This window comes from Hypomesus transpacificus, chromosome 18 (assembly GCF_021917145.1).
Source record: "Hypomesus transpacificus isolate Combined female chromosome 18, fHypTra1, whole genome shotgun sequence".
NCBI classification, from domain to species: Eukaryota; Metazoa; Chordata; class Actinopteri; order Osmeriformes; family Osmeridae; genus Hypomesus; species Hypomesus transpacificus.
The window spans coordinates 10,752,115-10,777,757 of NC_061077.1; the positions used below are offsets into that span (position 1 = coordinate 10,752,115).

Here is a 25,643-nt window from a genome sequence, read left to right on the forward strand (position 1 = left end):
AAATAGCTATTTGTATTTACTGCACATTTATCACAATTGAAATATATTTTATTGGACATCTAATTCTTCTCTTCTTCTTGATGAGTCATTGCATGATTCAACAAAACTTTACCATATTTTTTTACTGTGTGCTGTAAACCTAAAACAACACTTAGTTCCGACCAAATATTTTGATTGGACAAGAGTGCTGATAGTTGGCTATAACATTACTAGCTCTTATTAGTCTAGATGTATCACTCTGCTTACATTAACAACCTTTATCCATCTATACAAAGTAGATGGCATTAGTTGCTTATGTGCAGGAAAATGTTTTCGCTTCTTGGCAACAGTCCAGCAGAGTTGTGCACTAATTCTGAGTTACAGGAGCCAAATGAATGATTTACATAATTCAAAATCATGATCTGTTGTTGCTTTGTAAGCTAATAAATTGCACTTGTAGAACAGAAAGTAGACCTCTGTAGAAATATCACACTCAAGGTTGTGCATTATTGCTGAATGTCAGTTTTAGGATTTCAGGGGAGGCTGAAGTGGATATGTTAAAACCTTTGTCTAACACTCATAGTTCCACGTCATTAAATTGCAGTTCCTAATTAACTACAATATCAATAATCTACACCCTGAGCAGTGTCTTGTGTTGAAAATAACTGTAGTCCATACTGTTGTCTGCTGTCTTTCTACAGGAATGGGGTCCTTCAGTGTGCAGGCCTGTGTCCTGATGATCCTGGTGGTGTTGTCCTCCAGCAACGCAGGCCGAGTCCTGGTCTACCCCGTAGACGGGAGTCACTGGCTGAACATGCGTCTGCTGGTGGAAGCTCTGCGTGCTCGGGGTCACCAGGTAACTGTGGTGCGCTCCTCCACCAGCTGGTACGTGACAGAGACGTCTCCCCACTACACCTCCATCACTATCCCTCTGCAGGAGCCCCAGGTCATCGAGAGCAAAACGTTTATGGCCAACTTCCTGATGAGGAGTTTGGAGCTCCGCCGTGGTGAGGGAACACCTTGGGCCTTCCTGGCCATCTACGACCACCTCTTCAGCATGATCCGGCAGAAACACGACACACTGGTCCAGATGGCTGCTGCCATGTTTGAGAATCAGACTCTGTTGAGGGAGCTGAAGGAGGCGGAGTTTGACCTGGTTCTGACTGACCCAGTGTTCTCTGTTGGAGTTCTGTTGGCCCGATATCTCCAGCTGCCCTTGTGTGTTGAATGTCCGCTGGATGCCCAGTGGAGGAGGTCACTTTTCCATAGCTCCCTCTCCTCTCTCTTACATCCCCCAACTGTTCTCCCGCAACACAGACAGAATGGACTTTGTCCAGAGGCTGTATAATCACCTCTACCATGGCCTCAGTCTCTACTTGTACCATGTCGTTGCTGGACCTCCCTACCAGACTGTGTGTGATAAGTACTTAGGCCCTGGTGTGGATGTCCTGTCACTTATTCAAGGAGCTGATCTCTGGCTGATGCGCGTGGACTTTGTCTTTGAGTTCCCTCGTCCCACCATGCCCAACGTTATCTATATCGGTGGCTTCCAGTGTAAGCCCTCCAAGCCCCTCCCTGAAGACTTGGAGGAGTTTGTGAGGAGCTCTGGAGAACACGGGGTTGTGGTCATGACATTTGGGACTTTTCTGGGTGGTCTGGGTCCTGAGAGGTCGGAGGTCATTGCTTCTGCATTCGCCCATCTGCCTCAAAAGGTGGTGTGGAGACACCTAGGAGAGAGGCCAGCCTCACTGGGGAACAACACATTGCTGGTTGAATGGCTGCCTCAGAACGACATGCTGGGCCACCCTCAGACAAAGCTGTTTGTCTCACATGGCGGCACAAACGGAATCTACGAGGCGATCTACCATGGCGTCCCCGTGCTGGGAATTCCACTCATCTTTGACCAGTTTGACAACGTGATGCGTCTGAAGGATAGGGGCGTCGGAGAGGTTGTTGAGGTGACCACATTGGAGGTAGAGTCTCTAACTCGAGCTCTGATGAACATCCTGGATGAAAGGAAGCCATACAGGGAGAACATGCGAAATCTGTCCCAGCTGCACCATGATCGACCCATCCAACCAATGGACAGTGCTAAGGAAGAATTTGAGTGGCACTGTGTAGATCTGAATAGTCAAGGGATATGGTTTTAATACAATTTATTAGACTATACAATTACATAAACAAAGCTTTGCTGATCAGTCTCAACGAAGGAGGTGCCATCTACACAGGTCGTTCGCAGGAGTGATGGCCAACCATTACACATGCACTGCCTTATATAAACTTAAGATCAAATGGCATTCTATATGGTCAATCAATCAATGTAGCAAACTCTGTGATTGGCTAACTCAACTTAGTGACAGTTTGAAACAATACATCTCCGGTGTGTCCCAAAGTTCTTTGATGTCACAGCTCTCTCCAGAGCAGTAGATAATAAAGCCACAGGGGTTGACCAGTCAAATGGTCAACTGTCCTTTGTGTGACCATCTTCAAACAATACTTTTAATTAACACAAACAATGAAACAGGACACAGTCCTTCTAGCCAAAGTTCAGAGCAACTGTCTCATTGACCCCTTACAGTAACCAGAGGGCAGAAGGCCATATAAAATGCTTCACCCATCCCCCAGGGCAAGCTGCCCACAGAGCCATCAGCACCTCACATTCCTTTGAACTCAACTTCATTATCTTCCCTTCCTGTCTCTTACCAATGAAATAGAAGATTATAGATTTCATACACATACATCTATGCATATGACCAAAATTTCCACTACAACAGCGCCACCTTCTGGGTAGAGTTTGTTATGAGACATAAAGGGGCGGCAAACCTGCGTACTGAGTCCTATAAGATGCCTTGGTACGTGTATCACAACGTAGACGTGTCGACACTGGTGCTGGGTTCTCTTCTGCTTGTGCTCACTTTGGTCTGGCTTTCCTGTCGATGTTTGTTTGGAGGTTTATTAAAAGGGCGAAAGTCCAAGCTTGAGTGAATTGGAGACTTAGCAATGTTGAATCATTGAAATGCCAGGTTATACTGTATGTCTTACTGTATGATCAGACTGCAAAGCAATTTAGTTGACCGTAAACAAAGTTGAATCTAACTGGGACAATCAATCCTGAGTATAAATCTACCCTGATAATGCTGGTAAAATGAAAACACTGCCATTGTTTGTGCCTCCGTAACAATGTGATGTAAAGTGTTTCCTACTAAACAAACTTAAATTTGACCTTGACCTTCATTATTTGATACTGTTGTGATCATAATTTCAACAGACAGATGTTATGGTTAATCCACCATATTTCCCAATGTCAGTCTGTGTTCTCGTGCCACTTCACAATGATACCACTAGATGTCAGACTTGACACATGTTCATGGTGTCAGGAAGCAGCTCCTGTCTGGGGTCAGTCCTCATCAGCAGAGCAGCAGAGGAGCATCTCATCACCCAGACCATGTGACGTTCGTTGTGGCTGTGCATTACACATACACTGTGCTATCACAGTGTACGTGTAATACTATGTACAGTGTTTGTGTAATACGATGTATGTAGTACATTACTTTGTGTGCCAACTGTGACTGACAGGGGAAGATGATACTCTGAGAACATGAATCAGAAACTTGGTGTTAGATGCTTTATTTGAATGGAGGCATCATTCCTGTACAACAGTAATGAGAAAAGACTAATCAACTCCAATAGACTGATGTTGAAAAGCATTTGAGTGACGTCAACTCAGACTACAACATGTAACCGACAACTGGCTGTTAACTAAAGGAGAGTCAGATTTAGTGCTTGTGTGATCATTACAGGACAGAACAACAGAGAACATGACATGAGTCATGTACAAGACAGAGAGAGGCATTGTGAATGTTAAGAATAATAATACAAGCAAATTTACAATGCTTAAAAAACACCTGAAATATATTTACAGCAACAACAATTAAGTGCAATTCCATCTGGCTACCACCGCACCAAGGTAAATGGGTAGCACACTGTATTTGCATGTCAATATACAGTATCTATCAACGCAAACGTTGGCGTCTCTATGTAGTCGTTAGTTACAGAGATCTAAGCAACAACACAGGTCATTCCTGTTCAATTCAAACACACAGAGAAAACCTCTGGGCTCTAACAAAGATTCAATGGGGCAGAGTTAGGGTTCCTAGTGCAGAGTGAGCATGTCCAGTCAAACTTTTGTCCCTGACTCAGTCACAGTTCATTACTTACACAACACCTATCCTATGACGATCCTCTGCTGGGTCCGACCCTAGTTTACCTTCTGGTCCCTTCCTGGACAGTCTCCATGAGGGGGACTCAGTCAGTCAGTGCATGGGCCCATTGGCTGGGCCTCTAGCCCCTGGGGGCTGGACTCCTCTGTAGCCTGGCCCTGTACTCTGCAGAGTAGGGGCAGTTGTAGTGGCACACACAGGAGTGTATCATCATCACAGCCCTCTGCAGCAGCCTGCCAGAGGGGCAGAGGAAGGGCACCTGGGCCGTGTGGGCATGGTACGGGGTGCAGCAGCGGGCATCTGTGCATAGGCCGCAGTACAGGGGCCGGTAGACGCGCGTGCTGTAGCAGCCCTGGTGCACCAGCCGCACCGGCGTCGTTAACCTGTAGCTGGCCTCGCATCGCGACCCACGTCCCCACTGGGGGACAAGACATGCACACTGAGTTTTAGAATACAGGACATGTATATACAGGACAATAACGGACATTCTGTAGGGCAGTGCAGATTGACACCCAAAGTCACATGACAGTGTGTGTGTGTGTTGGGAGGGGGGGGTTAATGGGGGTGGGGGGGGGGGGGGGTAAGGGTGGAGATGTGGGCCTGGCGGTGGTTCATAGTCGGGGTCTCACCATGGGGGTCCTTTGAGAAGGGAGTGGCTGGCAGGGCCGGACCTTACACAGACGGCTCTGCATCTCCAGCCGGCAGCTTGGGTTGCTGTTGGACACGCGCGTGGAGACCCCAGCGCCACAGGTACGGGAGCAGGCGCTCCACTCTGTGCTCCGGTCCACACAGTTCAAGGCTGGGTTCTGCCGGAGGGCCAGCAGCACGGGCCACATCCTGGCGTCCGTCCTGGAAGCTGGGGCAGGGCCAGGGGACAGAGCATGAGACCCAGTCACAACATCGAGCCGTGAACTGCTGAGCTACATCCAAACAATCTCATCTGAGCCTACTCTGAATGGGTCTGCTCTGCATGACTGAGGCTAAACAAAGAAAATCTATTGATGATCCATTTGTCTTTCAGGGACTAAATGACTAAAATGTACCTTGTGTAAAATCGGACGTTAACTTCACACACATCTCCATATAATTTGTTTCTGGAGATCTTTCTAAAAGAAATAGATTATGTGAAGAATAATAATAAACTATTTCACTGGCTTTGTTACTCTACACAGCATGGACACCATCTAGGCTTTGAATTTGAGAGCACTCAGTACAAAATGTTCCATGGCTATTGACATAGCTTGACTGGGTGACATAGTCAGAAATTCCAGATGTTGTTTGGAGTGGTTTAATGTTCCTAACTCTGGTTTGGAGCATGTCTTTGGCCTCATGGGTTTTATTGTTACAAAGCCTAGCCACAGCTCTTGTTATGAAACTGCAGACTTAGTCACTGGAAAGTGCCTGTGATATGACTTTTCCAATTAAATGTAAGTTATATTTGGACATTAAGAGTTTTCATTTGGCCAGACTCAGCCCAATGAAATGCAAAAGAGCCCTCAATAAAATGCCGTCAGACATGACCGTCAACGACACAACGTTTATACAAATGTGGGAATGTGGGAGTATCATTCAAAACCTTTACCATCAGAACAACCTTCGTAATTGCTCCATTAAATGGTGTGTGTAAAGAGTGTGCTCTAGGCTGAATCCCCCCCTTGTGAAGGTCAGCTGTTTAGAATCAGTCTGAAGTTTGTATTCCAAAGTTTATTCCTGCTCTTTTTGAAGACGTTCTCTTTTAGTGGTTAGTCTGGGCTACAGTACCTGTTATGGCGTCCTGAATAATGCTGTTGTCCAGGTTCTCACACACCCACTCCTTGCAGCACTTCCCTGGCAGCTGGACGTGTTGGGGGTGAGGGCAGTCTGGGCGAGGCAGGCGGACGTCCACGGGGCACAGAGGCACACAGGTCACCCCTCCACCTTGGCAGCGACACTGGGTGTTACAGGAAGGCTGGAAGACCTGTCCATCCTGGTAGGTGACCCCGTTGAGCTCACAGGTCAGATCTTCCTGACCTGAGGACAGGGGAACACAGAGGGCCAATCACATCAGTGCACTTCATGACCACAGCCCTGCAGCCCCACCCAGAGAGTTAGACCGTGACCAGACCCCAGTGGAAAACAATTGGGAAATGAAAACCAAGCAGTGGGAAGGGAGAGGGGGAAAGAGAGAGAGAGAGAGAGAAAGAGAGAGAGAGAGAGAGAGAGAGAGAGAGAGAGAGAGAGAGAGAGAGAGAGAGAGAGGGAGAGAAGGAAGCAGGGAAGAGAAAGAAAGAGAGAGCTTGCATAAGGCATGAGACGTGAGGACCCAGAGACGGGTGCCTCTGCCAATGGTTGTGTTATAGGGAAGCAGGCCAAAGAGACTGAGGAGTCTGTTTTTCAATCCATGCGTGTTGTCTCTGCAATCGATCATTCTCAATGGGCAGTCATCAGATGAAGTGTGTCAACACCAGCACTCGAAATAGAGGTCTGGAGGGGTGTCAAGACGTCGCCATGGGCTGGCTGAGGAGGCTCTAAACAGAGTCAGAAATATGTCTTTTGGTCCACAGACCATCAGACAGACGCAGAGGGTAGCAGCCACTGTCCCTGAACCTCCCTCCCTCCTTTGACATCCTCCCTTCTGTCCTGTCCCCACAGGCATGGGCTGGCAGCACAGGGCAGGGTGTGCTTGTTGACTGTTTGAAAAGGGTAACACTCACTGACACATTCCCCGGGGTCACCGGGAAAGCTGGCGCTGTAGTCACACTGTAGTCCCCGCTGACTGTCACAGGCGTACATGTCAGTGCAGGCCTCGCCTCGCTGCCTGGCACACGCCTGGCAGCAGTGGCAGCCGTCCAGCACCAGAGGAACGCCGTCTGAGCACTGAGGAAGGGGGCTGGGGCACTGGCATGGTCGTTCACACAGCTGGCACCACACCTGGCATCAACACAGAGGTCAGAGAAGCCTTTATGGACATCATCATCATCATCCCAGCCAACATTTCCATCTCAAACTTTATCACCATCATCCTTTTAATAATATTTTGGAACTTAACTGAAATTATAAAACGACTCCCTGGTCATTATTGAGATCAAAGGTTTTGGTCAAGGTGTTTTTTGTTTAGTGAACATTCTGGGAATAAAACACCAAAAATGTTGAACAAAAGTGCTCTGTTTTGAATTACACTGAGGAGAAGGAGCCAAGTGGACAACTCATAGGCTGCACTGGAACACTTTTTCATTTAGTTAGAGAAACATAGGTCAGGTCAGTAAAGAAGGGATATCATCTTCATGTATTATGGCCACTTTAAAGAAGATAAAGTTTAAAAACACTTTAAAAACCTAAACCCCAATTTAAATCAATGCAATAATCCAAAACCGTACAGTACATTCTTGATATCAACTTTGTTAATTTGGAAGTTTAATATCTGGAAAAAGGTCCAGTTCTTCCACCATACCTAGATTAAGTTATACGAACACTCTAGAAAAAGTATCATCTTCATCTTAACTCAGAAACATCTGACAATTTCTTCTAAACTGCATCAACCACTAAATGACATCAATCATCATCAAGAACAAAGGATTCAAAAGACCCTCAACCCTAACCCCCCCCCCCCCCACCACCTCCTCCCATCTAAACAGGTGTAACCCCGAGACAAAGAAGTCAGGCCTCACCTGTACACCCATAGTGAGCAGCAAAGCCAAAGCTTTCACGTTGTCACAGAGTAGTCTATCCATGAGGACCAGTGTGGATGAGTCTGCCTGCTAGCACTACAGTGGTTTATACTCAATCCCTCTATGTGCTGTTATGTAGGTAGTGCTACCGGTGCTGCTGTTTGCTAACTGCTCATTCTTGGGCTCACTGACATTTATAAAGTCCGGGCTCTGATGTCACAGGCTGTGCGCCGTGTAAACAGCCACTGGAGCGGCATCAGAAATGTTTCACATTCCTCCTCCCTGTTGCCCATTTCCACTTCCAGAGCCTTTTTTCTCTCTCTCTCTTTTTTCTTCTCTGTTTCCCCACTCCTCCCTCCCAGTCTTTTGGTGAGCGGAGTTTACATAGCTTCACACGAGTTGAGGAGAGAAAAATACATCCTGGATGTGTAACTGGTTCCAAATAACGTAGGCTACTGCTCTGGCACTGGATACTGATTCAGGAAAGTTTGATTAATGTTTCCATAACAGCTGTTCAATCATATGATTAGTTAGATTAAATGTTTGTTGAAGAAAACTAACTACATAGGATATAGGCGAGAAAATATTGATCTGCCCATCCATGTTGCACGACAATGTTGTGCTTGTTGCACTGTGATGCTACTGACAGCCTCAGAAGTTTCTTCAATCTGTTTAGGCATCCTGTCCAGGATTTCAACTTTTAGGATTGCGATCCTTCCTCGTTTCTATGGTGCTGGTGCAGTATGTCTGATCTTGGGGACGAACTTGAATGGTTGTGAGCTGGGGCATTGTAGAGGAGACTCCTCCCAGCTGAATTCAAACAATGACACAAAGGCCAACCTGTCAGAGTCCCTTATGGGCCAGAAATATGTCCAATAGTTAACATTCTGTAAAATATTGTACAAACCCTACACATGTGGAATCCAACTGGAATGACTGAAAATCAATGTTAATTATTGATGAATTAATCATTAAAAGTTGGAGACACCAACATGGCCTTATGCTGAGGCCAGCAGTAAAAGGGAAACATTTGGCAGCTTAGTAATGTAACTAGTTAAAGTTCTTCCAAGCTAATGTTAATAACAGTTCCAAAATGGGTATAGAACGTGCAGAGTGACATTGGTATGTAACCTCCACAACGTCTAAGGAGTTTTTTTTTTATTAACACTCGACATGAGATACAAGAGGATTTATTCTCACGGAGTGAGGAGTGGAGGAATGACATGGTGGTTTAAAAATAGACCAAGACAGAGGAAAGTATGCTTGTCCGATACAGGTGGGAACCAGGTGGTCAGAGAGTTTCAGCAGATGGTGGCACCAGTTTGCTCTGAAACCTCACCTTCCCACCATGCTGTTTACATTTCATACTGTCCAAGAATGACAGCGGTTGGACTACTTCCAAGAGAATGGGCAACACCACTACTGTACACAGTATACTTTAGAGGAGTCATACACTGTAAAACATAACAAACCAACTGTAAACTACTCAACTGAAATATTATTTTGGTATGTCAGGCTGCGGAGCTCTGCTGGGAATTACTGAAGTGCATACCATGATTGTTCAAACAAGTCTTGGTTCAAACAAATACAATTTGTGAAGAAGGCATTGATTCAACTGAGAAAAAAGGTGGTCTGCTGGTGTCAAACATCATCAATCATGAAATCCACAACGAACAGTTGCTGTCGTGAGGACAAAGGAAATTGGAGACGCATTGATACATAGGCAAACCACATTGGCTACAACTGCAACTACTACAGTACCTTGGACATTTGGGAGTATTGAACCAAGTTCTCATTGTTTCAGGCGTATTAAGTATCTGTCTGTCGCTGCAGTTTTATTCATTCTGTGTCAACAAGGACAACCGAGAGAGTGAGGGACAGAATTTACTGGAAGCTCGATCTCACTACAAACAATATGTCTTTTCAAATCGCTCCACATATGTTGGAAGGCTGCCGGATAATAAAGCCTCACTGGGACCGAAAGAGGACATTGCACATTTAGAGCAACTTCTGAGTGTTAAATACAATGACCCCATTCAGTTTGAGGGGATATTGTTTGGCTATGTAGAGGTATGCACAGCAGCCAATTGGATTCTATGTTGATTCAAACACACATAGAATGTAGGCATAGCAATGAAAATATTATTTGTCCTATAAATGTCGAAAAGAAAGCATTCATATAATAGATAAAACAAGAAATCCACGGTACCATGTCTGTCATGCTGGAGCAAAAGTTTATGACACAGATCCAACATTGTACAAATACCTAGTTAAAAATAACTGGGAAAAAACACTGTGGAAAGCACACAACAATAGTATCTAACTCCATATGTATCCATGAATGAGTTTCTCAACTGTCCACATTTCTCTCCACAGGGACTCAAAAAGATTCTGTCTTGCCAGCTTTAAGGGTAATGGGTTTGGGTGGGACTCAGTTCCTGTATCATGATTGATACGAATGTGACTGTGGGTAAACATACAGTGGGCAGCAATGGTCACAAATAATACACCAACTTCTCCCCGAGGCTAGATTTGACACGTACATAAGATGGCGAACAAATCCAGGAGCTTTCCCTAAAATTGATGTCTGAGGTTTTGGCAGGGTCCAACTCTGAACCAACATGTCCAGCCTTCCGAGCAGTGGGGCGTTGTGTCTGCCAGATCTGGTTGTGTATCACTAAGGTGAGGAAGACAGATCTCCTCTGACAGCTCAGGGTACAGTTCAGACTTAAGTGGTCAGACTTGTGGCAAGTAAAACAGCATGCCTACATTATGTCTGTGTGTTGATTTGCATTGAGTCATTATTCCTGTAAAGCTCAAGGATGGGCCATGCCCAGCCTCTGGCTCCTGCCAATGTCCAAACTCAGAGGAGCTCACAGGCTGCGTATTACTGAATCATCAAAAACAAGTTTAAACTCTGCCACATTCCTTACTTTGTAAGAAGATAGTAGAAACACAGACACACACTGTACTCTACATTTTGGTTACAAAAAATCTTTCCTGTAGAGTCTAGACTTTGAAGGACTTTTTTTCTCCGATGTTTATAGAAAATGTGTCCAACTTCAACATTAAGACAATGTGTCCTTTCATAAATACCCGCTCTGAAATCTTATCAGATGCCTGAAGGCCGAGAGAAGTCACTGTTGACCAACTCTTTCTCAAACAGACTGAGGGCTAAGCATGAGACCTTCCTCTCTGATCGTGTGTTTAGCACCAATAAACTCTGTATCAAGTCGAGCTGGAGCAGGAAGCGAGGAGGGGAGGCCTCACGCCGTTTAAACAAGGCTAATGAGGAAGGTAAGGTCCACCACAGGTGGTTCACCAGATGAAAAGCTACCAAACCACAGCATAACGTAATGCACACTAGCTACAGAGACTATTTTGGGATGCACAGGTGTATACTTGGAAAGGGCCTCTTGAAATAAATTGGAAACTAGCTCTGGATAAGTAATTTTGCACGGACTTCACTAGAGACACTGAGGGTCCATTGATGATCCGTTTGGAAAGAACGCAGTTGTAGATATGGATGGAAAAGTTAAAAAAAGAAGCTGAGAGCTGACTTTGTACTGTACTTAATCCCAGCTGTGTTCCAGATGTAAGGAGGTATGTAGACGTAGCGAGGCTCTCCAACATGGACACCTTGGCCAAGATGTTTTTCCTGAGAGGAAATGACACCTAGATTCCAGGCATTCCGGGATGAAGTGTGAAAATCCCAAAGGGTTGTCACAGGAACACCTCGAGCCGCCAGTCAGGACGCTGTCCTGACTAAAGGTCACCTCCTGACGTACACAGGGCGGGGTGCTGCCATGCCTGCCTCACAGGAGACTAGGAGAGCACACATCCCACCCACATTGACAGCTGCAGTCACAGGTTTACGAGCACGGTAGCAACACTGTCTGGCAGAGCAGATCAGAATGTAGAGAATAGTTCCATTCTGACTGAGAATGACAGTTGACCCCTGAGACCACTGGTGTGTTTGGTCGGGTCTGAAAGTATGAAGTTAACAGCATTTTGACAGATTGGATTCATCTGAAATCTAAATCAGTCTTCATCAAATTGAAGACACTTTGTAGATAATACGACTAATTACTTTTTCTGAATCTTTAATGGACAGCTATGATTTTTTATAGAATTATAATAATATGGCAAGAATGGCAAGACAGCCCAAGGCATGGTTATTTGACAGTCGACAGAAGCCTCAATGGAAAATGACAAGGCAGAAGTATATATACCACACAACAGGTCAGTATTTCCTCTTCTTAAAAATAACAGGAAACCAACAAGAGAGTAATTGTCCAGTGCTCTCACTCTCATTGCTCGTGTCTGTTGTGTTGCTGTGAATGGTCAGGGTTCACAAAGGTACAGTGGCTGTTTACTGAGAGCTGATTGCAGTCAGGCACTGTAGAAATAGAAATGTGCATTGGTGACACACCTAAACTAACAACAACACATCCATTTCTAGTTTCAGTTACTAAAATTACACAAGAACAAATAAATATGGTACAGGGAACCAATTCATCTATAAAAAAAAACACTTCCTAACATGTGGTACGCTGTGTCAATATTTTTAGCTGAGAACGTTCACTCGCTTAGAGAGATATAGGCCTACTGTAGCATACCTGAGCTGAATTGTGGACACATCTCAAGCACGAGGCTGGACAAAGCTCAACAGGAATGTTCACTTCACAATGAAAACCTCCAGTTAAAACTGAATGAATATGTGCTGACAGATGTGAAGCATGGTGGTTCGCCATGAATCTGTATGATGACATCTCATGGAAATCAGAGTAGGTTCCATAACTGGACAGGAATGTTGTGAGAATGGTTGAAACAATAAAGATGAGGAAAGCTCACTCAGTGTAATGCATCATTATTCTACATGGAGACCAGACACAGTTAAAGATGGATTATTTGCAAAAAGGTTCAATTTGATTCATTCACTGTATGAAATATTCAACATCATGATGTATTTGGTGTATTCATTATTATGTATATTGTAGTGCAATGCAATCTTATAAATCAAGTATTTGGGAAAACAAATCTAAGAAGTTAAATGTCACATGTGGGTAGTTTTCAGTTTCTGAAAAAATAGAAAAACAAACAGAAAAATATCTTAGATGATATACATCATCCCTTATAGGTGTGGTTGCTGGTCATGAACAAGGTGACCTCATGATAGGTTTAATAAGATCACAGTTCAGCTGATGACAGATAGGGTTTCTCGTCTTTCACAGTGGTCTGCGTTACAACTTTCAAATAAAACCAGTGAATAATCATTATGGGTAAGGCGTAACCACTGGCAGCAGTAGTATCAACAGTCTATAATACTGAAGCATTTGGATTATGTGAGCTGTGAGGACTATTGGCTCTCTGGCCTAACCACACCAGTTCTAAGAAAATGTCTCAGCCCAAGGGTGATTGAACACAACTACAAGTACAATTCAGAGCATTTAGGAGAACCAAAATACTGTATCCTTTTTAATTCAATATTGTTTTGTAACCTCATTGATTTACTGTCATCTCTTCGATACAAAATTTGGAAGACTGCACCTACCATACACGATGCCTCAGGAAAGCTGGCAGGATTCTAAGAGACTGTTACCACCTATCATTCAGTCTTTTTACCCTGTTGCCTTCTGGCAGGCAATACCGTAGCATTCGGTCTCGCACACGCAGACTGGAGAACAGTTTCTTTCAGGATTCTGAATGAACATTGATATGGACACTGATTCACTTCTCACCAGTCACTCTAAACACTGTCACTTTCAGCTACTGGTTGCACTATCAGCAATATTGCACTATTGTACTTCACTTGTCTTAGGTTAATATAGGTTTATAAGGTTAGTATAGGCTATTATGTGTATTATGTGTATTTAGAGGTCTAGTATACTGTATTGAATATGGTATATTATGGTATATTAAGAGGTTTACTATATTTTTGCTCAGATCTTAGTGCAGCATTTGATATGATAGATTTATCACAACATCCTAATCAATAGACTGGAAAAGCTTATTGGGTTCACGGATAGTGTATTGAACTGGATGAAATCATATACGTATCACAGGATTGAAGTTTTATGTTAGTTTAGGAGACCATAGGTCTAAGATACATGAGAACGGCTACGGGGTTGCTCAAGGAAGCTGCTTAGGTCCATTACTTTTTTCTCTTTATATGTTACCACTTGGTGACATAATCAGAGAATATAACATAGATTTCCATAGTTATGCGGATGACACACAACTATATATATCCACTGAACCCAACGATGCAACGGCCATCAATTCCATTACCAGCTGCCTGTCGGCAATAAACAAATGGAGGAATGATAACTTTCTTAAATTAAATGAAGAAAAAACGTCTTACTATGTGGCCCCAAATCCAAAAGAGAGATGTTTACTAAGCATCTAGGAGGTTTAACCTCCTGGTTTAAACCAGAGTTGACAAGTCTCTGTGTAATCTTGGACTCAGATTTGAATTTCAACTCTCACATTAATAAAGTGACCAAAACAGCTTTCTTTCACCTGAGGAATATAGCAAAGGTACTACCATTCATGAACCAAAATGATGCAGAGAAGTTCATTCATGCTTTTATATCCAGCTGGCTGGACTACTGTTACACACTTTTCACTGGTCTTCTCAATAAACCACTGATAGACTACAGCTCATTCAAAATTCTGCAGCTAGATTATTAACCAAAACTAAAAGGAGAGAACACATTGGTCCTGTCCTAGCTACTTTACACTGGCTCCCTGTTACCTTCAGAATTGACTTTAAGGTCCTTTTCCTCACATACAAAGCTCTACACGGACAAGGACCTAGCTACATTGCTAACTCCCTTATAAACTACACACCAGCTAGAACACTGCGATCATCGAATGCAGGCCTATTAGAGGTCACCAGAAGCAGTCATAAGAAGATTGGTGATGCGGCCTTTGTCAATTACGCCCCAAAATTATGGAACAAATTACCCATAAATATTAGGGAAGCAAACATGCCAGACATTTTTAAAAGACAGCTTAAAACCTACCTTTTTACCAAAGCATTGAACTAATTTTTTTATCTCAGAAGGGTTTTACCACTTTTATTAGTTATATTATTGTTTGCTATTTTAATCATTACTTTTGTCACTTGTATTATTGTTTTTATTGATTTTATGTAAAGCAATTTGAGCTGCAATTCTTGTATGAAATGTGCTATATAAATGAAGTATTATTATTATAGTCTTATCATACATGTAATCTATGTTCTGTGTACTTATAGGTTATGTTATGCCAGGTTACTTTGCGTTGTCTTGTCCAAAAAATGTCAGCGCCCAGTCTGACCCTGTGTTGTTCTCTGTGCATCTGACAATAAAATACTTGAACTTGAACTGTATAAACCCACATATTGTACAAGCACAATTCAAAGCATCCTTGTGAACAGAAATACTGTAACTTTTTAAATTCATGATTGTCTGGAAACCTCTTTGATTTACTGTCATCTTACAGATAAGTATGAAGGGAGCATGGTCATCTGACACCTGCATGGTCGCTCATCTCACTGTACCAGTGCTACTTGCATGGTGTTCAGTGTAGTGTCACATCAGTTTCAAACCATACTGATGTGACCTGGAGGACATCTAGTGGTCATGGAGTCAAATGTTAGAAAAGTACTATCTATGCATCTGAGTGTGCAGACAAACACCTAGCTTAATGTGTACCCCAACAACTTCAATGACTATTTCCTTTTACATTTAATTATTTTGATAGGTTTGATTAATCACAACATTTGCCACCAAGTTCAAGTTCATGTTAGCTTGTACAATCTGTCATACCGGAAATGTGTAGACAGAACAATAGCATGCTTCCTTGTAGGCAGGTCCAGGTGTAGGCGACAACCTTTTACGATGGGTGGCAGGGCATCGACACAGTGACGATCCAGGGGAGGAACCAAGTAGCGCAGCAACTATACACCGACACACCTGGGAGAGAAACCCAATACCGCAGGGAAAAAGGTGAATGAAAATGTATTATACTGTGTAACATATGTAGCCTATAGGCTATAATATACCATGCATCGTTGAAATATTTGTTAACGATTGCATGCTCTATGACCTTTTCAATACAATTAAAGCAATGTTACCATAGCCTAATTGAGAACCGTATGGATGGCCAAAACTCTACAGGTCTACAAGTCCCACATTGAAGTATGTAGGCCTACTATTTTAACACCACTTTTTGTCTCATAACCATAACGTAGACTTGAACAGAACTTATTAGCGAATTGCTAAACCTCTCGGCATATGGCAACAAAGCTTAACTGGTGCTGGTGACAGCGAGCCCGTCTAATCCTATTCCCCAGGCAGTTCTAATGGTTAGTGTACCGTAAAGGCCAAATTACAATGATTCAGGAGCCCGTTTGTTTTTATTTTCTTGACCGAAACTCGTGTTACAGGTGCAAGTGAAATTATGCAGTGGGTTGGACCAAGGGCGCGGCTAGTGCCGCTCGCTCAAATCATGTATATAATGACACGCGAGGAAGGATTGGGTTAGACTGTCGGGGCTTCACCGGGAAAAGCTTGAAGTCGTTTTGTGTTCGCAACAGAAGCACTGGCCGTCAGTACTGCGCTTTCACTATGGCAGAACATTTCACAGATCTAGTAGCATTCAACAAGCCAAAGGTATGTTATATTTGAATGGTTATATTTGAATGATACACCATTCAGCCTATCATTCTGTCCAGCAAAACGAAACATTTAAATTATAGGCTACAAAGCAAATATCCTTGGATACTTCACACTTACCGACTTATTGGCAACACAGGTTATTACAAAAATATAACACTTTAACTTTAATTGAAATGCATTTGTATTCTTGTATTTTATTTAAAAACTGGTATAGGGTTATATCCTTGACCGAATGCAGTGTGGTTTCGTTTTCAATAACTGTCACTCACCTACATAATGCATATTATATGGGTGAAAGACAATCAGACATCTAGGAAGGCCATTTATAGTAGATTACATGTCATCACCTGTATTCATTAAAACAGGTTTAGTGATATCGTTTTACTAGTCCGTTTATTCCTAATCAAAATAGACCTATTATGTTTTATGTATTTTATTTTAATGAGGTAAGTCTTACCAAACATGCAAGGTTGAGTATATACATGTCTCAATGCTGCTATTGGGTAATTCCTTACAGTAGGCCTAAGTAGGCCCAGTTATGTTCTTACCTAATATGAACAGCGGCAGGATTCACTTTGAGACCACCCCCTTTAATTGGACCACGGTTATTTGATGTGCAACAATGTGCAATATGTGTATTCACCTATCCAGATCAACCACATAAACCACAGCCATAACCGCACTAGGAATCTATTTAGTCAGAACATATTGTATTTGTGTACCTGGATTGGTATATGGGGATCGAGAGTCACATTGCCAGGGCCTGTCCAACTATAACATATCTTCAAGCATACTGTATGGACAGGAAACCATAACCTTGAGTTATTTTGATAGCTGTTTCCTATAGAATGTTTCCTATAGAATGTTGTCTTTAGTCAAAGGATGTGCTTTAAATGTAGGTCTAACTGTAACCTGGACTGTCAAAATAACTTGACAAATACAGTTGGGTCCTCCATCTTATGCAGTTCATGCACAAAGGCTTCCGTTTCGGAAGGCAGGGACAAGACAGACACTCAGGGAAACTCGTGTCAGCTTCTTTCCCTCACTGCTCCTTTAAGCTCCACAGAAATACTAGTGCCCTTTGGAGTCATAGCAGCCTTGTGTTAGCATGCATGTCTTCAAGCTGATCACTGATAAAGGAGAAGTAATGATATAAGTGTGTGTGTGTGTGTGGTATGTGTGGTGTGCTTGTGTGTGTGTGTGTCTGTGTAAGAATGTCACCCACGGTTCTGTTTATTGCATTACACTGACAATGACTTTGCGAGAGGGATCGGAAAACAGAGATGGTCAGCCTTGACTCAGAAGGTAATCTCTTCATCAAACATTTATGGATTCTCCATTTGCAGCCACAGTGTGTTCCACACCAAAATACATTCCCAGGCACGGATTGTTTAATTGAAAGAAAATATAACTTCAATGAACAACAGAACAGATTCCATTGTCAAAAAGGTTCCTATGTGTAATCAATATTCAAACAAACCCTTGTGATTGTGTACATATTTAATCTCTGGCTCGGTTAGAAGACATTAGACACAGTTACCGGGTATGGGATGTCTTCTTTTTCACACAGGTACTGTACTGAAGACGAATGAGAAAGTAAAGCAGAGGATCAGTTATTGCTTAAACAGCTGGTGACTGACCCTGCGTGTCCAGCGGAGCGGGCGGCGCGTCGGCTTCCAATTAATTTACAATGAAACCGGGCGTTGAGATCCCACAATGCCCTACGCGGGCGTCAACGCCCGGTTTCATTGGCAATGAATTGGAAGCCGACGTGCCGGCCGCTCCGCTGTAGTGGACACGCAGCCTTAAGCAGCTGTGTCTCATCTGATGGCATGTTCTGCTGAACCATGATGCTCATCTATGATCTCTCGGATATTTGCGAGTCTGAGAAAGTTTGCTTGTTTCAGGCATTTTAGAAACCTAAATAACAGCTGAATTATTTCCATTAGAACCAACTAATCGCCAAACCATGTCTAGGAGAATTATGTTAATGAGTACATGTAAGATGTTTCACAAAACAATTCCATTCCAATTCCATACCAAGCACGTACCCGTGGTTTCTACCTATTCACATGGTAGAAAATGAAGAAGTTATGTTACAGTCATGTGAGTGAGCCTGTAGCTTGCAAAGTGTTTGCTGACAAATGAACTTAGGACTACTCGGCCAAGAGCAAAAGATGATGCTGCAGAAGTAGTGATTTCAGTCAGCATTTGAAGACTGTATTGGTGTCAGTTCTTATACAAACCGATCCAGACTGTCAGTGAAAGGACTGTGAGGTTCTTGTTCATACATGCTTAACTATTTCTTGTGTTTGGCTCTCACTATCTTATTTTACTCTGTCTGATTCTCATGAGATGATAAATGACTTCCTGTTTCTGGTCTGTACTGCTCTTGCTACAGAAACACACAGATGTGGTCCGCACACAATCATTACTCAAGTATGGGAGATACATATTGCGGGGTTGTAAAAGTTATAGTACAAAAACATCACATTCCTTCAGTTGATTACATGCAGTAAATAACACAATTCTATCAATGGGTTACATAGGAGGCAAGTAACCTTGACATATAATATCCTGCAGGAAAGCCTCAAGCAGCTGTTGTCTCTGGTTTCATCATAGGCTATTGTTCATTTAAAGGGTTGTTTGTCACCTTGATTACAGTACATTACATCCTTCCTAAGCTAGGCTTAACTTGAATTAGCATTATTGCCCTGACAATTACCACGTTATAGGAACATGGTCAGGGACAGTTCGGCTTCTATTGTAATAGGGCTTCAATGTTACACAGCACATGTACAATAAGATCTTTTTATCAAGCTTTTTTTTACTCTTTTGTTGCTCTTTTACATAGCATGTGGTTCAGACAACCAAAAATGAGAGATGTGTGTGTTTTTTATTTGTGGGATACTGGATAAGTTAAAGGTTGAAAGAGAGGCTTGGATAGCCAAAGGCAGGCAGGCTGGCTGCTCTCAGCTATTGGAGACAAGCTGGCAAGATTTAGCACTTTCATCTGTCAGTATAACTCACGGCTCTCTGAATTTGAATAAGGGCTACAGCACTTGCTCTCTTTTGAACCTTCTCTGGCATCCCTGGCCTTTTCATCGCTTGCTTTATGCCTACTCATGCGGACCGCATTCGAGATGTAGCCATGGCCAACACATTGCACCACCAGTCCAGAAACTTCAAACAGACGCACTGTCATATAACAACATTCTGTCCGGTTGCAAATCTCAATGTCAAAGTCAAATCTGTGGGATTGAGGTCAAGGGTCGTCTGTAATTGTTCGGTATGGCTGTCATTGTGCTGCGTCTCTCCCCCACAGGTTGAGCTTCACGTGCACCTCGATGGAGCTATCAGAGTGCAAACCATCCTTGATGTGGCTGAGTATGTTGAAACAGTATGGAACTGACCTTCTGATTTGGATTTAATGATCAACTTACATTTGTATCTGTAGCTTTAGAACAGTGCTATTGCAGCATTGTAGCATCAACCTTACTCTAAACTCGAACATCCTTGTTAAAGTATATACTAGAATGTGGTTTTACAGGTTGTCACTAATTGTGAAAGAGATGATTGTTCATGCAAAAAGGGCTTCGCTTTGGGCGACAGGCCTTTGGTCTTCTGGAACAGTTGGAATATTGTAGAAAAGCAAAGTGAACTAACTGACTTCTTATCTCCTCACTGCAGGCGGCGAGGGATCCCCCTGCCTGCGTCCACAGTGGAGGGCATGACACACAGATGTGTGGTTCACGAGCCTGTCAAAGAGTTCAAAGAGTTTCTGGATAAGTTCAACGAGTATATGCACGTCATTGCGTAAGTGGGAGCTGCACCATGTGAAACCAACGTTTACATGCTTTTAGGAAGGGGTCAAAGGTCAGTTTGGTCAGAAAATTGCACCGGTCAGGCGATGATGGCAACGGCAGATCTTCTGCTGAAGCTGGATGATCTTGTCCTCAGTCATTCCACACTGCAAGCTTTTCTGTAACAGTTTGTGTCATGATGTCTAGTCGAGACAAGTTTCATCATGCACTGTAGAGGAAGTGGTTGTTACAGTTATACAGTGCAGTCATACAGTAGGTGTGTCCTGTCGGATATGGGCTTGCCCCCCTTCTATTTGAACACTACCTGATAAACAACGTGTTTTGCCCCTTGCCAGTGTGCCTGCAGCCCATTGTAGAACATCACTGGCTTGTCGTGTCTGGCAGCAGCTGGCAGTTACTGTAGAATAAAGCGTTCTTTATCGAGGCCCTTGAAAGGCCTTGTTTGCATCCATAGCCTCCCCTGCAACAACACAGGGAACTTTCTAGCTGTGTTTGGTTCATGCAAGATTGTTGTGTGAGTTGGTGGATGAACATAGTGTTGGGGGTAGGATGAGAGAGGGGAGGATGACGGAGGGGAGGGTAGGATGAGGGAGGGTAGGAAAAGGGTGGTTGGCGGATAGGACAGGCACTCAGGGCTCTAACTAGAATTCACGTCTAGTGTAAATGCTGGAAGTGGTATTTACCATGTCGTGATGTTTTCAAGCCCTAAAAGCCTTAGAAGTAGGACATGGTTTAGAGGCTAGCCATCCTAACTGAATTTACTTGAAAATCCCTTTTGGTTAATACTTAAGGTTTATGTGAATCCTTACGGTGATCTTATAGCACAACTAAAGACCAGAGTCTCAAGATGCACTGGTAGATGACCATGATTACCGAATACATGCTGTTGTATTTCCTGGCCAGGGGAGACAGAGAAGCCATCAAGAGGATAGCCTATGAGTTTGTGGAGGACAAGGCCAAAGAAGGCGTGATCTACGTGGAGGTCCGATACAGCCCACACCTGCTGGCCAACTCTAAAGTGGACCCCATCCAGTGGAACCAGAAAGAGTAGGTTTTCGTGTGTTTAGAGGATACACTGTACACTGTACATTACAGATATGTAGACAATATGGACACTACTAGTTGACATGTATCAAAAGTAATTTTTCAACACATTTGATGAATATATTCACATGCTGTGAAGATAACGTGCCATCCTCTAAACCTCTGTGCCCCCCCCCCCTCTCTCTGTGCCTGCTCCAGGGGTGACGTGAGCCCAGACGATGTGGTCCACCTGGTCTACCAGGGCCTCAGTGAAGGGGAAAAGGCCTTCAATATCAAAGCCAGGTCCATTCTGTGCTGCATGCGCCACATGCCAGGTAAATGCACTGTTGTCTCCCAGTCTGGAGTAGGCTCTACACTTCCACATAGGAGCCCCCTTTACTGTTGCTGGTAGCAGAATGCTGGGCCTACAGCTTCCACTCAGAAGCACATAGCACTCCCAACTATTATCAGCCTGTTATTGGCACGTAGCAGTGTCTATTTCATACCAAACTAGTGGACCAATTTGAAGGATTTGGGCAGGACTGTTTGTGAACCTTTCAATCCTTTATGACACTATACTTGTTTATCACCATGCAGACAGTAAAACGGGCTCCTATGTATGTGTGTTTATGTGTAGTACTGTGCTGTGTCACTGGATAACCAATTGCAAAAGCACACTCATTATCTATTATACTGACCATGGTCTCTCAAGTCAAATATGTCCTTCAAACATGTTATCAGTCAATTGGTTTTAAATTACTTCCTTTCTGTACAGCCAAAGCAAAGTTATGTTTATGGTTGCTATTTTCAATTAATTGTGTGTTTCTTTTGCAGACTGGTCCATGGAGGTGTTGGAGCTGTGCAAGAAGTATGGTAATGAGGGAGTGGTGGCCATAGACCTGGCAGGAGATGAATCTCTCAACTGTGAGGCCTACCCAGGCCACCGGATGGCCTTTGAGGTAACCTACAGCCTTTAACCTCTTACACCCAATATACTGTGGCCCATTACTTGACTGATACCACATGTGAGTGATGAAACCAGAGCAAGCATGGAGATTCCAAATGGTTTCAACATTCCTAGTGTGAGAAATGTGAGCATGAACCTGGGTGGAACAGATATTCTAAGGAGTAGTCAGTAAAGCCCATATTTCTGGTATGTACCCAAGATAGAAAATAGATCTGCTGGGAAGACTGGACAGAAAATTGTTGTCTGTTTTTTTATCTAATTTAATGTAATATCATGGTCTCTAGCTCTCGGTGTTAGAGTAAACTGACTTCCATTTGCTGAACACGTTAAGTGGGTTAGAGTGACATGTGCTTTGTTAATGTGAGTTGTACATACTTGAAAGATTCTTCAAGTATGACTCTGGGGTTTCTGATAACAAAGTCAAAGTACAGTCAGTGTTTATTAGGCCTATTGCAGTACAGAGGCCATCAAAGACTCACTGTAGCTTGACTCTCACAAATGTATGTCTTATCATCGTCAGTCATTTACTATGCAGTGGTGAAGGTCACAAATACACCACGCAGTTGTGAAGGTCACAAATACCACGACCAAGATGTTCCCAACAAGTGAACACTGAACTCAGTAGTGACAGAGCTCTATGAAGTGCTTTATTTACCACATGTCAGCGTTATTTATTGAGTACATATTAGGGTTACGTAAATGTTGAATCAAGCCACCCAGAAGTTGACAGATGTTAGGAAATCCAAGTTTATTGAGCTGTGAAAGGGAACAGTGTCTTACTCATAGTTTATTCCTGACAGATCTAAACACTTGTGCATTCATGAGATAGCATCTGACAAGGGCATGTGACCCGTTCTGAGTCCTACACTGTTGTTCACTAATAAAAACAACAGTGGGAATGATTCAAGGATGGAAGATGTTTCTACCATAATATAGTACATGTTGTCATGGTTATAACATCTGTTTCAATCATTAGTGTGACAAAGGGCAAAGCCTAAAATGGGAGCGCAGAGACACTAACTATGTTTACAGTGGACAGTTAGACATGATCTCATGCGTACATATTCCAGGTTCAGAGAAGCCATGCTGGTTCTGCAAGGATAAAAAACATTGACAAATGTAAAGGGATTGTGAGATTATGTTCATCTGACACACTTGCATTCTTGACACCAGACTCAGAATGTACTCACAGCATGCTGTTTATTGCTCTAATCACCTGTGTTACATGACTTTCTGTTGGAGACAATGACAGGGCCGCTCCGGTGGGGAGTGCTGACTGATGTGAAAGCCAGATGGGTGGCGTGTGTGTGTTGGTGATGCTGTTGTTCCCTGGGTTGTTCACAGGAAGCAGAGCGCTGTGGGATCCACAGGACTGTTCATGCAGGAGAAGTGGGACCGTCCTCAGTCGTCAAAGAGGTCAGCTTTCCTCCCTCATTAAAAAAGGGAAAAATATTAAAAACCAGTATTTGTAACCAACAACCAAAAACAACATAGGATTAATCATTCAAGAACATGAATCCTGTATAGCATCCATAATTTATTTATGGAGACAAAACATCATAGGCACATTACACTGTGAAATATAATTTTGCTCCCTGGAATGCTCCCTGGAATGCTCCCTGGAATGCTCCCTGGAATGCTCCCTGGAATGCCTCTCCTGAAAGCAGCCATCGATCATGTGGCACACAACCATGCAACCTGATACAGTGTGTGTCCAGAAATAGTCTTTACTTTTCATGTTTAGCACTTTCATGGGGATGGTTTTGCTTTAGCCTTGTGAATGATGCATTTTGCATTTTCATTTTCATATACATTTAACTTTTATCCAAAGTGGCATATGGATGGTGCATAAGCGATACACAGAACATCAATCTGCTGTTTGCCCTCAGGCTGTAGAAGTTTTGAAGGCTGAGCGGATTGGGCATGGCTACAACACCAGTCAGGACCAAGTCTTGTACAAACAGCTCCTGGACCAGAACATGCACTTTGAGGTGTGGTTTGTAAATCAGATTATTGCTTATGTCTTTCTGCATTATTTATTTTAACTGAGGACATTGTGTAGAAACAGAAGTCTATATCATATTTCTCACCATAAACTAAAAACTAATCAGTCCTGCTGCCCTGCTTCAGGATGTAATTAGATATTCATTGGTAATTCAGATCATGTTGAAGTTTGTTTAATGTACCACACTGACCTCTGGTGGAGAGAATTCACAATTAATCTGTTCAGAAAACCAGTGCAGCAGTCTCTTTTGTGTCCCTGTCTGTGAGATGACACGACCTGCAGCACTAGATCTAGAACCTGATCATTGTGAGGGAGCTCACATCACTGTGAGATGGGTCTGTAGTGTGCTCTCATGGTCGCTTCATGTGTGCTTTCAGACGTGTCCCATATCCAGTAAACTGACAGGAGCTTGCGACTCTGACTTCACCAAACATCCTATCATCAGGTGAATTATCACGTGCCAATGATTACTTTTATTGAGCTTAACGTGACACATACAGTGCATAAATCTAAAAGGTTTGTTTCATACCTTCTAAATTAAAAAGGTGGTTTGTTTGTGTTTGCAGGTTCAGGAAAGATAAGGCCAACATCTCTCTGAACACAGATGACCCATTGATCTTCAACTCCACCCTTCAGCATGACTACGTCACAGTGCAGAAGTACATGGGATTCACTGAACAGGAATTCAAAGAACTGGTGAGACCAAAACACCCCCACGCCCAGTGACCCCCAGTCAATTACATTTGAGTAAATGTCTTCAATTCAAATGAGATCAAGTTGAACCACTTCAAATTCCCAGTGTGTGCACAGTGTGTACTTGAGCTGTGTCGTGCTCTGTCCTGTAGAACATCAACTCAGCAAAGTCCAGCTTCCTGCCTGAGAAGGAAAAGAAGGAGCTGGTCACCAAGCTGCACGAGGCCTACGGCATGGTGGAAGACACCGCATTTTGAAAGAATCAATGAAGAGAAAGGAACAAGCAACGAGAAACAAACCACTTAATCCCCCTACTTCTCCCACCGGCCACAACACAATGTCTGTCTGTATATACTCCAGTACACACAGTATTATAGCATAGTGAAACTAATGTAATGGTTGTTGTGGTGGATCAAATCCAGACTGTGTTTTGTGTTGGACGCACAGAGAAGCAGTAGCTACAAAAAGGTCTTCCCAAATAATCTGAATAGCGCCCGTATGTACAGTTTATTCAACAAATTACCCTCATTTTACAACTTTTACTATTAGAAAAGTTCAAGCCAATGTTATGCTTTTTTTAATTTACGAAAATGGCTTGATCCCTAATCAAAATGTTATG

General features: G+C 43.1%; 2 protein-coding genes, 1 long non-coding RNA gene and 1 pseudogene across 5 annotated transcripts; 2 read left to right on the forward strand and 2 right to left on the reverse strand.

Annotated features, from left to right (window-relative positions):
• Positions 1 to 682: 682 nt before the first annotated feature.
• Positions 683 to 2,964, forward strand: LOC124480251 (annotated as a pseudogene).
• A 632-nt stretch (positions 2,965 to 3,596) lies between these two features.
• ccn5 (cellular communication network factor 5) lies at positions 3,597 to 8,081 on the reverse strand. The gene is made up of 5 exons (XM_047040788.1): positions 7,847 to 8,081; positions 6,893 to 7,109; positions 5,961 to 6,209; positions 4,829 to 5,055; positions 3,597 to 4,617 (listed from the first exon to the last, which is right to left on the reverse strand). The coding sequence occupies exons 1-5, from the start codon at positions 7,907 to 7,909 to the stop codon at positions 4,321 to 4,323; spliced, it is 1,053 nt and encodes a 350-aa protein (XP_046896744.1). The 5' UTR covers positions 7,910 to 8,081; the 3' UTR covers positions 3,597 to 4,320.
• A 7,650-nt stretch (positions 8,082 to 15,731) lies between these two features.
• ada (adenosine deaminase) lies at positions 15,732 to 25,600 on the forward strand. Of its 3 annotated transcripts, none has more exons than XM_047040782.1 (11): positions 15,732 to 15,840; positions 19,838 to 19,899; positions 20,203 to 20,328; positions 21,240 to 21,383; positions 21,579 to 21,694; positions 22,194 to 22,318; positions 23,671 to 23,742; positions 24,216 to 24,317; positions 24,709 to 24,776; positions 24,898 to 25,027; positions 25,177 to 25,600. In XM_047040782.1, the coding sequence occupies exons 3-11, from the start codon at positions 20,243 to 20,245 to the stop codon at positions 25,279 to 25,281; spliced, it is 948 nt and encodes a 315-aa protein (XP_046896738.1). In that variant the 5' UTR covers positions 15,732 to 15,840; positions 19,838 to 19,899; positions 20,203 to 20,242; the 3' UTR covers positions 25,282 to 25,600. The 3 variants fall into 3 exon arrangements, with proteins under 3 accessions (XP_046896738.1, XP_046896735.1, XP_046896736.1); XM_047040779.1 differs by lacking the exon at positions 15,732 to 15,840 and adding an exon at positions 16,335 to 16,506; XM_047040780.1 differs by lacking the exon at positions 15,732 to 15,840 and adding an exon at positions 16,377 to 16,506 and having other exon boundaries at positions 19,838 to 19,912.
• On the reverse strand, positions 22,475 to 23,664 carry LOC124481072. The gene is made up of 2 exons (XR_006957611.1): positions 23,543 to 23,664; positions 22,475 to 23,418 (listed from the first exon to the last, which is right to left on the reverse strand). It is a non-coding gene; the product is annotated as an uncharacterized LOC124481072 (long non-coding RNA).
• Positions 25,601 to 25,643: the final 43 nt, after the last annotated feature.